General features: G+C 51.2%; 1 protein-coding gene across 6 annotated transcripts in view; it reads right to left on the bottom strand.

Annotated features, from left to right (window-relative positions):
- Positions 1-3,104: 3,104 nt before the first annotated feature.
- Positions 3,105-13,476, bottom strand: part of STK10 (serine/threonine kinase 10) — a 52,432-nt gene continuing 42,060 nt past the window's right edge. For 5 of the 6 annotated variants that reach the window (XM_074603978.1, XM_074603980.1, XM_074603979.1 and 2 more), the window contains 10 exons: positions 12,354-12,484; positions 10,243-10,366; positions 8,821-9,000; positions 8,492-8,584; positions 8,211-8,340; positions 7,676-7,800; positions 6,954-7,142; positions 6,512-6,637; positions 6,146-6,259; positions 3,105-6,031 (listed from right to left, as the gene is read on the bottom strand). In XM_074603978.1, the coding sequence (XP_074460079.1) occupies positions 5,891-6,031; positions 6,146-6,259; positions 6,512-6,637; positions 6,954-7,142; positions 7,676-7,800; positions 8,211-8,340; positions 8,492-8,584; positions 8,821-9,000; positions 10,243-10,366; positions 12,354-12,484 (1,353 nt within the window). In that variant the 3' untranslated portion in view covers positions 3,105-5,890. Of the gene's footprint in view, positions 6,032-6,145; positions 6,260-6,511; positions 6,638-6,953; positions 7,143-7,591; positions 7,801-8,210; positions 8,341-8,491; positions 8,585-8,820; positions 9,001-10,242; positions 10,367-12,353; positions 12,485-13,476 lie in introns of those variants that run through there. The other variant, XR_012589485.1, reaches the window with a different exon arrangement.

Genomic DNA, 13,476 nt, shown 5'->3' with positions numbered 1-13,476 from the left:
TGTGACCGACCTGGGAGTCCATGCTTGGCCCACACCTCTGGTGATGTGGCTGCAGGAGCAACAGAGAGCTGGCAGCAGCAATTCCTACGATGATTTTTAGGTGGTACAAAGGTACACGTGCAACTGAGGGGAGTTTGGGAATAAACAAGTAATCTCCTGCTGCCCTAACCAATAACGTTAAGTCAAACAGAATAACTACGCAGGAGAGCTCAGCACCTCAAGAATCAAGATCTCTTTGACCCGTGTTCACTCTCCCTTCTCTCTGTCAGGATCAGATGAGCAATTTAAAGGGAGAGGGCAAATGATTTCTGAAAAGCCAGGCATCAGCTTGGATGTACAGATGGGTTTCCGCTTGGCTGTAAGCAGGTTCCAGCTGTTTGGGCACAGCTGCGCCGTCCCTGAGGTCTGTCAGGTGTCGGAGATGTAATGGAATGAGAAAGCAGTGCCCCACAGTCAGCCCTGAGCTGCAGAGGAAACACTACCTGCAGTCATTCTGGCATGAGGAGTTCACTATTGCTGCTTGCTTTTTAATTTAAGAATTACGAGTGTGTGCTAGGTGGCTAAATGTTTCCGGTCCTCCCCTCTGTACAGAACAAACGCATCCATCATCCCCGAGCTCCCTCACAAAGATTAGTCAAAAAATGGTGCTCCTTCCACAACAAAGTGCAAACCTGCAGCTGAAGCCCAGCAGACCAGTGGTTGCCCACTGTATCACCAGGGCTGGATTGCACTGATTCTCAGCCACCACCACCGCTTTGACCCCCGTTACTGCCTGTTTTAGCTGTATAGGATGGATGACACCCATCACAGTCAGCTGGGCAGCAGATTGCACCCATCCTGCACAGAAGTATGGCAGCAGGGAGAAGCAGACCCCATGGAGGGGATGCTCAGCCCTTGAATGGGGAGGCTGTGCTGGCACAGGGAACCCCCTCGGCCGCAGAACCCTGGAAAACTCCTGAGGACAACGCTGGAGTGGGAGACAAAGTACTGAAAGTACTGAAGCACCGAAGAGAAGCAGAGATGCCGTGAAAGGTGTGCCATAGCGAATGACAAATCCAGGAAAAAGAGAAAAAGAGCGAGCAAACATTTCAGTGCAAACGGGACAGCTCGGCTCCGGCTCTGCGCTTGTGCAGCCGGGCTCCGGAGGCCAGGGCCGCTGCTTCAGTGTGCGTGCCATCTAGTGAACAACAGAAAGAAGAGCAAACATCACCATTAAATCCCTTGCAAGCCTGGATATCAGGCCTAGAAGAGTCCCAGTGGGTGCTTGTGAGGGCAAGTGGGGTGCTGGGGCAGCATGTCCCTGTCACCCAGCCCCATCCCACCCAGGAGAGGGGCAACAACAAGCCCCATCAGCGAGGCAGAGCCACCAGCCTCTGGAGAGGCTTGGCTTGCTCGAGCCCTGGGTAGTTTGGCATTTGGAAAATTAAACCAGTGGCCAGTGCAGCAGGAGAACATGCAACAGCATTTGTCTTAACAGGATGCAGATGACTTTTGAAGGACGTGCCCTATGGCAGTGCTCACCTCCAGCTGCCCTCCTGCAGCGAGGGAGGGAGGGCAGATGCAGCTACAGGAGAAATGCAGTTCGGCACAAGCCCCAGCTCCGTCACTCTCCCTGCCTGTCCTGCTTTTTCTTACCCCAGAGAGTTTCATCATCCCCATCATAGCAGGAAGGCTGCGAAAAGGCCTTGGGGCAGCTCGGAGGGGCTTGGAGCCCCGACGAGGCAGGACACAAAGCGCAGGGGAGGTAATGAGGGGAGCTGAGAACGCGACAGCTGCTGCAGCACCAGTAGCTTTTCAGGGATGTCATCTCTATTTTTAAAAATTAAGAAAGATTTTTACTTTTGCTCCGTTTTCAACATTGCACCAGGGCAGAACACTAGTTAACAGTTATCTCTGGAATACGCAATACTTTCAACATGTATTTATAAATATAAGTATCCTCACAGTTGAAGCCTCCCTCAGGCACTGCCAAGGACATGCAGATGAAGTTAAATACTCCCATGGGATCCTCTGCTTCACTGGAATACATTGAGTGAGGCCATTTTTGACCAGTATGTCCCAGGAGACAGCACAGTCCTGGTACATATAAACGAAGGAGATGATTGCTAATTATGTGTCCTCGGCTACTTCATTTCTTACTGTCTAATGGAGCAAGGAGATAGACACCCTCATGCTTTGCTCTTGTCCTTCTCTCACCACAGTGCTGCCTGTTTAAAAGCCCACCAGCAACAACTTGCAGTACCAACTCGCTCTCCCTCTCTGAATTCACAGCCTGCAATATCACCTAACGAGGGTGGCAAGGTCATTTCCAGCATGAAACCCAAGGTAGAAGTTGGCAGTGTCTGAAGCAACCTTCCAAAACATGAGGGCAAAACCACACCAGCTCCATGGGCTCATGTCAAAGCTGCCCTTGCACACCGTGGGTCCTTGCTTGGTGTAGGGCATCTGGATGAAAGAAATCATAACTAAACCAGCAGGTAAAACTCTCTAAACAGAAAACAAATACCATATGGGCCCTGGGGTTGATTACAGAGGTGGTGGGAGCTTTCCTGAGCAACCCGAGGGAGCAAGCAGAGGTCGCCCCCTGCACTGACAGGGCAAGACGTGATTTGTATCTTGGCCCCATAACACATCCTCAGGATCCAAGAGCTCCTCAGCCGAGGACAGGGTGGGAAGAGACAGGGGGGCATCCCTAGGACCTCCTTGTCACACCAAAGAAAGCCAGGCAAGCTAATTAAAGAGGAAGAAAGAGCCATGCATAAGTGGTTTGCACTCTTCAGATGAGAGGATGCAATACTCCCTCTTCACCAAGCAGGGTCAGCCGAGCACTATTTTAACACACAGCCAAGCCTTCAAGGGGACTCCTGCTTCACTTAAGGTCTACCAGAGTTTCAACTTCGTAGCAAAGATGTTATTGCCACAGAGCTGCAGCAGAAGTGTTTCTGAAGCAACTAGCTCGATTTTAAAGAACTGGAAGTTCAGCCTTGCAAGGTTCCCACGTCAGAACTGGCTCTGGAGGCTTCTGTAAGTCAGCAGACCCCAGACTAGGAGCAAAGCTGGTCTGAGGCCGCAGCCGGTGATCATGCAGGAAATCAGACACATGCCCAGGTTTCTCAGTCTGTTACTTTATTAGAAGGGTCTTCACATCATAGTGGTGGCCCCACTGAAGACACTTTACAAAATATTTTAAAAAACCCCTTTTTATTCAAAGCCACATTTTAAAAATTGGCATACCATCCCCCCCTCAAAAACAAGCTGGGTTTATTCATGGTTCCTTCTGAACAGGAAACAAGAAGAACATCCTCTTTTGAAAGTGTGGGGGGGAATATAACCACCCTGTAAACATGACAATCAGAAGATGTGCTCCCCTGCCCCCTTCTAGGAGAGGCACGTGGTACTAGAGCCCCAGCACACCCAGAGAAGGAACAGAGAACAGGGAAAGGGCAGGGGACACAACCACTCCCGCTCTCCGTTAGCAAAAGCAAAACTGCGTTGCTAGCTCCAGGCTGCAAATAAGCTGGACTGGAGAAAGGGACAACCGATTTACTGGAAGGGCATCACATCAGCTCTTTAAAAGCCCCCAGAAATAACCTCCTTCCTCATGGCTGCACAATATCCAGAGAGAGCTGGCGCGCCCTGGGCTGGTGAAGAAGGCAGTGAGAGGCTGCAATGCCCTTCAGCTGGAAGAGATGCGTTATCCTGCAGGACATCCTTCTGCAAGTCACATGTAACACATGAAGGACAGGCACTGGATACTGATTTCTGTGACAACTGCCATCTCGCAGAATATGTCCAGCCTGACCCCAGGGAGACCAGGGCCAGAACCGCTGGGGCCGCCAGCGCGCATTTCTAATGCAATTAAAAGGCTCAAGCCAGCACATTGCTCAGGACCAACCAACCCCCTGCATTCATTCTTTTCACATCGGCCTCCAACCTGGTGCTAGCGTATCTGAAAGGCACAATCAACGCTTTTGGAGATGGGAGAGGTGGTCTTCCTAGGAGGACAGCCTAGTTACTGAACAACTGCTGTGCAATCCGCTTGCAAAGGGTGCCAGCCCTTAAGATCCTCCACCTAGGCTATACTCACTAATAAAGACATCAGTGGAGCGGATTCAGGAGAACGGCCCAAATAGATGTAGTCTTGCTAGCTTGCAGGAAGCTTATAAATATGTATTATGAACTCTAAATGGGTAATAAATGTAAATGCACTCCTCAGATAAAAGAGGTGTTAAAGGCCTGGGGGCTGGCTCCTTCACCTAGGTACCCAGAAGTAGCACATCACATACCGCCTTTTCCTGAAATGCCAGTATGTCTCTAAATCAACACATGAGACTTTAAAATAACAACTTTTTTTATAAGCACAGACATCTTTTTCTTGCTAGGGAGGCAGGCCTAAACCAAACAGTCTCGTCCAGAGATCAACAGAGAGAAAAACTTAAGTGCTACCTTACACCTTTTGGTTGTGTGAAGACGGTGGTGCTGCCCAGTGAGGCCTCCGTCCCCCCACCCGGGTCTGTGCTCGGGGTCCTTCCCAGCAGCTCAGCCCAGCACTGCCTTGTGCCGGCGGAGGAAGGGAACCCGACCGAGACACATTTTCTGCCACGGAGCAGAAAAGACAGAGGGCTGGACCTGCCACTGCTCTGCTGCTCTGCAGCGTGACTCCAAGCTGGGAGCCAGGAGAATCATCCAAGACACTGTGGCACATCATAAGGAGATGAGACATCAGCGGAGAAAGCAATGCTGAGAGCAACAAGCCACCATGACCTGTCTTTGCATCTCCTCTTCCCTTCCATCCCTTGTTTCGAGACTGCTTTATTCCTTTCAAATGATGCTTTGCAGCTGATAACCATGACTGCAGAGCGGCCAGGCTAGCTGACCCCCCATAACCAACACATATATAGCACTTTTAAAAAAAAATAAATCTCAAACACATGTGTGATCATGAGAGCTCTGTCAATAACACCCTTCTGCCCCCTCACTTGTCCTGACCAGAAGGCACACGACTGTGACCAATACCTCACTGTGTCACTGCAGGACTGAGCACCGTTACAAGCCTCCCCCTCTGCACATACACATACACTCCTTGAAGAGACAAAAGCCTGCAGCCAGCTGAACAGTTTAATTATGCCATAGTCCATTCTCTGATAAGGTAGTGTTAGCTAGGTACCAGAGGGACTGTGGTGCCAGCAATCACAGCAAATAAAGAAGCAGAAGCATCTTTGGAAGGACGTCCAGGCACTCCCCTTTCTGCACAGTCTGTACAAGGAGGAAGAGGAAGGAAAAAAAACCCCAACCCTCTCTCCTCAAAGGCAAAAAAAATGCAAATCACTCTCTCCCTTGAGCAAAAATGGACCACAGTAGACAGAAATAAATCTAAGGCAAGTGTTGGGGGGCCACAAGGCCAAAGTTAGCCTAAGACAATGCCAAAGCTGCTCTGCCCCAGACTAGTCCTGACAGAGGAGGAGGAAGAGAAGCAGCCAGTGGAGAGAGAGGCTGATAACCCCTGTGCAGAGGGCAGGAGCCACCACCTGATTCTCCTGTTCAGAGCGGTTATTGCTTCAGTCTGAGCTGACAAGCCCGGTGAGCACCAGGCCCACATGAAGGCGACGCATCCAGCTAACAGTGCAAGTACGATCGCAGAAGGAGTCCCGCCCGGCTTCCCAGCCTGGAGCTGTGCTGAGCAGGCCAGTTCCTGAAAAAGCCACCAAACTTCCAGTCAGCGTCCCCCAGTGCAGGACAGAGGCCATGTTTATCCCAGACAGAGTGAGGGGACAAGAGGGTGGTGTTGTGAGAAGAGGCTGCCAAGAGGGTCTTCCAAGTCCAAAGTTGCCCGCCTGCAGCCCAGGAGGACACAGCAAGTACCAGCTGGTGGCCTGCCAGCTGTGGGCTGTTACGAGCTCTCTGCGGAGCTGAATGGGACAAACTTGGCGTGTTTGGTTGGGGATGCTGGCATCTGTCCATCTGCCTCTTCGCTCAGTTTGAAGAACATCTCCTGCTCACGCTTCTTCTGGTTCAGTTCGTCCTCCAGGGCCTTAAGCAGAAGGGGACACACACAAGAAGGGATTGAGAGATTGTACTGTAGCTGTGGACACTGTCCCCCCAGCCAGCCAAGCAGGACACCCTGCTCACGCCGAGGAGACACTACCTTCTTCCGTGGCCTCAGCTTGTCCCGCCACTCCTTCATGTGCTGGTTGTGGTTCTCATCCAGGGACTTAAGCTTCTGGGTTTCGTGCTCAATCAAAAGGTGACACTTTTCATTCTAAACACAGATCACAAAACAAAACACCCATTACTGTAAATCCTGTGGCTGAACAGGACTTCCATTGGTCAAAGGCATTCAGAGCTCTGAGCTCCAGGGCATGTTTAAACGCGACCACAAAACCATCTCAAGGCAGAGCTGGGGGACGTCAGTTCTAGTTCACCAACAGTCCTCCACAGCCACTTCTCACAACGTGCTCCTTGTGCTGGAGCAGAAGCAGCGCAGAGAGGCCGAGCCATGAGGGATGGGTACCTGCAGCTGCTGGAGCTCGTTCGTGTTGCTCTCACACTGGGCCAGCATGTCCTTCATCTGCGTCTCGTGCTTCTGCTGCTGGTGCAGCCGCTCTGCTTTCTGCCTCTTCTCTTCCTGCTGAGCAAACTGGAAGAGAGAAAAGCAGGCGCCCGTGTAGGCAGTGTCGCTCTGATCTCCAAAGCCATTTAAGAGACTAGCCAGCTTGCACTATTACATAGCAAAGAAAGAAAAGCCCCAAGGATGCTTCCCAACACTAGTCACAACGGAAGCAGCGCTGAAAACCACCCCTGATACCACAAAAGCAAAGACCTCTGTCCCCCTGCAGCGAGTTAAAAATTTGGGAATATTTGCTGGCCTAATCGAAGGAAGGAAAGTCAAAAAAAGGCAAAGTACTTCACCCCCACGGCAAGCCTCAGCCCTGGTGCCCTCTGCAGGGCCTGACCTGTTTTATCTTCTCCCGCTGCTCAGATGCGCTCCCGCTGGAGTGGATGTGAAGGCTCTTCTTGTACATGGCCATGCGCGTCTTCCCCTCGCTCCGCTGGATTTTGGGGAGCCGGGCTTTCTCCTGCTGCTGCCGAATTTTCAGCTGCTCTAACATGCGCTGGTTGTACCGCTGCATTTGCTCCCTTTCCTGCAACACCAAAGGGACGGGTATCAGAGGAGGAGGGACAGACACCTCAGGCCAACAAGAAAGTGCTGAAAAGACCAAAGAGCTGGAGAGCAGATCTGGGAGCTGAACAAGAGGTGTCTGGTGACAGACATCTCCAAGGGGACAAGAGCTGAGGGCAACTACTGAACATGCTGTGAAAGCAGAGAGGAGGAGGCTGGAAGGAGGCAGAAATGACCGTGAGATGTGCCAGTCTTCACTTGCTGCTCTGGGAATCCACCATCCCACATAGTGGACAGCAACAGATTTCCAGAAAAGCCTCCAAAATTCACAACTGCTTCTCGTACATTAAATGCACGCAGCACAGAATATACATCCCAAGGAAGGAGGATGATCTGAGCATTATTCTGGTCTCTTTTCACTAATAATGACCAAATCCCTTAACTCCTCCCCCACCCACCACCCTCACTTACAGCCTGGAAGGGAAACATCCCTTCTGGGGACACCCAGGCACCCTTGCCGACCAGCACCGGCGTAGGAGGGCGTTAACTCTTCACCTTCTCATGCTTCCGTAGCAACTCGTGCCTCTGGAGGAAATACTGGTCCTTTAGCTGCTGCTTGACGAGCTGGTGTTTCTCCTGCTGCTGATGCTCTTCGAGATCCCAGATGCACGCCTCCCGGTCTGGGGAAGGGAGAAGGGTCAAGAGACAACCCACCCTGGTCCCCCAGCTTGGTCACATGAAGCATACCCAGCACAAGCCATCCCTACACATGGCGGCGGTACAGCAGAGGTAGGGGATGATCGTTCACCTCCTGTTCTCCAAGATAAATTGGTTGCAAACCATATCAGAGAATCATGCCTTGCAATTATGAAGCCTAATTGGTTCGTATTTGTTAAGCGTTTTGAAGATTAAAGTGCTAAGTATTATTATTGTTAAACATTTAGACAGGATCTGGCAAGGCTGTTTTTTCTAAAGCCTATCCTGACAGCTTGCAACTCTGTCACAGCATCTGTTGCGTGGGAAGCGCCAGCGTTGGATAAACCCACTGTTACAGCATTTGCTTTCCTCCTTTTCAGCCTTTGCCGCCCACCTCTCATGAGCTGCTGCTTTTTGTTCAGGCACTCGCGTTCCTTGTCGCAGATCTCTCTTTTGTTCTGGGCGGTTATGTTCTTCATGGCTAGCTCCAGGTCCTCCTTCTGCTTGGCCAAAAACTCCTGTTCCTGGAAGAAAACAGCAGTACCACCATGAGCTGCAACTTGAAAAGCATCTGGTGGCATTTTAAAACTTGCCAATCCCTCAAGGAGGGAGGATGCTTCTGTCTGCTATGCACTTCCCAATCTTGGAGTTGTGGCAGTCTTCTCTCAGCCTTACCATGGTTTGTTTTTTCTGGGCAAAGTCATCCATCTTCACCTTCATGTTCCCTTTGCGCTGTTGCCGTGGCAGCTTCTCAACCTCATTCTTGACCTTTGGGGAGGGAAATGAGATTTATCAGCAGCTAACTTTAGGCCAAGAACAGCCCCACCTAATGTCACTGTACAGATGGACCTCAGGGAACACCCAAATATACCAAAAAAACCCCAAGAGCTTCCTGCTAAACCACCAACTTCCCTCTCGAGATCTGCTATGGAGAAATGCTAAAGATTTCCTGGAAGAAACAGATGCAGGAAACCAGCTTTCCTCCATCTTATCCCCGTTTTTACCTCCTTCTTCATCTGCTTCAGCTGCTCCAGGAATTTGACATGGTCCCGTTCCTGCTCCAGGCGAATGCGCTTGGCCTCCTCCCGCCGGCGCAGCGAGTGATCTTGTTCCATCTTCTCAATCTGCTGCTTCTGCTGCCTTTCAAGGTTTTCCAGTTCGGTGTCATAGAACTTCTTCTTTGTCTGTATGGGAAGGGAACAGAGGTCAACCTCAGCCTCCTCTGTGCTGTTTCCTTCCAAGATTTTTTTTATTAAAAAAAAAAAAGGAAGAAAAAAAAGGGGGGGGGGGGATTGTGCTTGCATGAATTGAGTCTCTTTACTAAATACAGAGGAAAGAAATTTCCAAATAACGCCCCATGAAGCCCACTGGGCAGAGCCAGCTCTAGCGCGAGCACAAAGCATTTTTAAACTTGTTCTTGCACTGATGCGTTTCAACCCTTTCTCCTTGCTTACGTCCTGATCTACAGCATCCCACTGGGACCCACGGCCCTGGGCAAATATTAGCAGGCAGCGAAGCTCAACCATAACAGTTCTTTCTCTGCAGACCAGGATTTCCAAAGCCGAGGGCACTGCGCTCCGACAGCGCCCTTTTGTCGAGCAGCAGGGATGGAGCACCCGGGTGCCGGTGCCAACAGGAGCGGGTTGCAAACTGCCCCAGGGAAAGGGTAAAGGAAGCACGTTTGAGGCTTTTGCACATCACACTGCACGGTGAATTAATCTCGCAAATGAGAAGTGACTTGCTGAGGTGGGAATTCACAGACGCGGCGTGTCAAGACTTTAGAAGTGTAACAGAACAGAGGAATGAGTGATGGCTCCCAGCCTGCCGCGAGGGGATGGGGTTACCAGATGCATGCGCTAGGTGAATTACTAAAGGCATGTTTAAAAGATGGCCCATGGAAACTTTAAAGGGACTTATCTACAAAATTATTTTACTTCAACGTAAGCTGCCCGTGGAGAGATTAAGTATATATAAGTCCAGTTTATCTTTACTCAGTTTACACTCAAAGGCTTGCCGGGTTTCCTGCTCTCAGATTCCGGCCACACTGCCTTCTTATTTAAAGGGCGGTTTCTGTGAAATACAGGAGCACTATAAACCGTTTCCCATCGTAGCTGTGAACAGGCATACAAGAAAAGATCACTAAAGAGGGAAAGTCCAGAACAACCCTTCCCCTGATACACCCTGCCGGGCAATGGCAGCCCGCGCTTCCCAAGCTGCAGGCTCCATGTGCTTAATGCCTCTCTGCTCCACAAAGGCATCCCATCCCTCGAATCCCAAAGGGGTTTCTTGGCTGCCCTTTTTCCTCCAGACATGATGCCCCAGGACTGCTGCAACCCAGCGAGCATCGCAGAGGGTTTGCAGGGCACCCACAGAGGAGAAGTCAAGCCAGCCCAGACCCAGGAGCTTCCCCTTCCCTGCCCACGTACCGTCATTTCTTGCTCGAAGCGCCGGAGCATCTGCTCCAGCTGCAGCTGGTGCTTGCTGTTGAGCTGGGCCTGGTTGCGGTGCTCCTCCTTCTGAAGGAGACGCAGCTCCCGCAGCTCCTGGCGCCTGCGGAGGGTTAAAACGGAGGGGGAGAGAGAGAGAAATACAGAGTCAGACAAGTTCAGAGCCCCGTGCTTGAGCAGAGATGGCAGAATCGATAACCAGAGCGCTTCAGCGGGGAAAGCAAGCCGCACGGCCATCCCACAGCATACTGCCGCTTGCTCCGAGCACAGGCAGGAGGTGAATGCCAACTGACTGATGTGCTCTCGGCTGTGACACACCAGCGCACTGCGAGGAAGCAGGATGCTAATTACATTATCTGCTGGCAAACCGTCAGTTTTCTCAGGTAAGGCCTGTTAGCATTCACAGCTTCTCAAACAAGCCCTGTGGAAGCTCCTAAGGTGATGCTGCAGGCAACGCTCTCCCAGCCAGCACCCAAAATACCCGTTCTGATAGCTGGGTCAGTGCACGCTGGTCTTCAAAACACAGCTCAGGCAGAGCTGGTGCTGTTCTGGCCTGACGCCTGCGCTCTGCATCCCTTCTTGCTCACGCCCGGGTGGCAGAAAGGGCTGTTTTCCCAAATTCTGACCTATCTATCACGACATTGCATCACTCCCCTCAAACTGCTTCACATCCAGTAAAAGGGAGCCTCTGCTCAGACAGTTGCGTTTGAGTCCGTTTGCCATGTTTGTGCCCGATCAAGCTGGAAATCACTGATGTACCAGGCAAAAGGACCGGCAGCAGCCGTTTCCCCGTGCAGCATCCCCGCCGTGACCTCCGCTGCTGTGCATTAGCCTTAAACATCGAGTACCACCCTCCCTGGGGACCCTCCTTGGGAAAAGCACTTTGGAACGATTTCTTCTTTCAAAACAAACTCAAGCCCCATTAAACCAACTGGCTCAATATGTTGTGCTCTCTGCTAAGCTATACCCTTCAGATCAATACCCTGGGGTGCTCCAAAACGCCAGAAACAAGCCCCTTAAGTGCAAATCAAGACGCCAGGAGAGTTGATTGCGCCCGCTAGCTAGTCCCAAGGGAATAACCGCTTCTCCCAAAAGGCGTTCAGGGACTCAATGCTTTCTAACCCCATCCTCTCTGTCCCTTCCCCCACCTCCAAGATGGAGCAGGCACTATTTAAAAATTAAAAAGGAGCCTCTTTTCAGGGATGCTACCACACTTGAGTGGACCAGGAGAAAGCAGCTGTGGCTGCAAATTCCCAGTACACTAGTACACATGCCCCCTGTATTTTATTGGGGTTATATGCATTTCGCACACAAAAATTAGTAGCTAATGAGCTTCTGCATATATCTGATATTAGGGGCCTAGAAATAGGGCTGCTGCAGGGACACAGAGTACTTGGGACATTATATTCTCAGGGAGTCCCTCAGAGCAGCACAAGGGAGCCTAGAATAGGGCATCAAGCAAAACAATTAGTATTTTCATTATTTTAAAGGCCTTTTCATTTCAGTGCTGCTACTGCTTGTAATGAAGCTAGAAACAGCAGTTTCTCTCCCTGAGAAAGGGTCATGGAGGTTTGAAAGCTGTAGGATCTGTAAAGGAGTCATAAAGGCTTAAGCAGGGAGGATACACCCATGAATATTAAGTGACACTCAAGGAGTTTACGACTCCCGTGGCCTTTCTGTTAATGAAATCTGAGGAGATATGAGAACAAAAGGAAGAGAAGCATCTTGAGAAGATTTCTGTGCTTGTTTTGGTTGAGCCAGGGCATCCACAGCCCTGGAGACACACATGCAGTCATCCCCAGAGGGCAGACAGCCACAGCACAAGCTTCCCTCCTCACAGCCTTGGCTGCATCTTATCCCCGAGATGCATCCCTTGTTCCCTTGCAAACTGGACTCAGCTTACACAGTACAGCGAGCCCTCCAAGGAAAGGCTGAAAAAAGTGATGTCCACACTGGACAGTTGTCCTGTCCAAGTGGGACAAAGACAGAAAATGGGAGGACTTTAGGTTGCTCCTGGCTTTGCTTGCGGAGAAGAAAACCCTGCCCCAGCTCGGCGCCTTGCCCTCCCTCCCTCCCAGTGATCCACTTGCCTGAGAAATCTCATCTCTTCGTCCTTCTTCTCATCCTCGCTGATGATCTTCGAGGTGGTGACGCTCACCTCTACTCCATCCACCACAAACTTGCGGGTGCGTTTCAGCGTCTTCTTGTGCATCCGGGAATCCTGAGTTTGGCAGGGAAGGAAAGGAGGAGGCCGTGAAGCACCTTCCCGGCTTGTTGCACGGGGTGCTACAGCTGGAAGCCTCAAAGCAATTTCGATGCCGTTAATGAAGAACATAAGCAAGGAAACGACACTGAACCATTCAAACCATGAAGCCTTTGCTACCACACCACAGTACAGCGTGATTTCCATCCTGCAGAAACATGACCTGGAGAAGAGACAACCCACCACCCCTGGGGACCTTTCCTCCATGCTTCCGACTAAATCAGAGCCTGATGGGGGATGCTGGGACCCCCCTGCATTGCAGTGCTGAGGAATCCACACAACGCGAAGCTTGCAATGGTTCCTCTTAAGGCTGCTGGCCCATCTGTCCCGCAGGTACCCCCACACCCCTGCAGGTGTGAGGCAGGCAGGACCCCCGCATCAGGCTGTGATTGCAGATGGAGCTGTGGGGAAACAAGCCAGCCCTGACCAAAGGCTCAGTGCTCCTGTCCCTCATTACAATACTCCACTAATCACAACCAGCTCCGAGCCCCTTACAGCAACCTCCAGAAAGCACAGCCCAGGCTCACTTTCATTAGCATAGGTAGGGACAAGTGCCAGGAGCACTGCACCCTCTCCCAGCAGAGCCACAGTGGGTCCACATCCCTCTGCAGGGTCCACATCCCAGCCTGGCTGAAGGACTGTGTCCAGGGAATCAGTTTCTTTGACCAAAAAAAACCAAAACCAATATGAAAGACTTGAGTCATGCAGCCCTACGGGGAAAACACAGTGGTGGAATGAGCAAAGTCCCTGAAGTCTTCTTACTTTATGTGATGAGCGTTACAGATACGGAGGATGGCAGAAGAGCTTCACGTGAACCCGCGAGGCCCAAAGCAAACCTCCAGAGAGCTTGCTGCAATGGAGGAGCCGGAGAAATTCTGAAGGCACACAACTTGCCCACTGTGTAAAAACGTACCACTATAGTAATGGTTTGCATAAGACCAGCTCAGGTC

Source organism: Larus michahellis, chromosome 11 (genome assembly GCF_964199755.1).
Source record: "Larus michahellis chromosome 11, bLarMic1.1, whole genome shotgun sequence".
NCBI lineage: Eukaryota > Metazoa > Chordata > Aves > Charadriiformes > Laridae > Larus > Larus michahellis.
The sequence above is the reverse complement of the archived record's forward strand: the minus strand, read 5'-3'. Positions and strand labels throughout refer to the sequence as shown.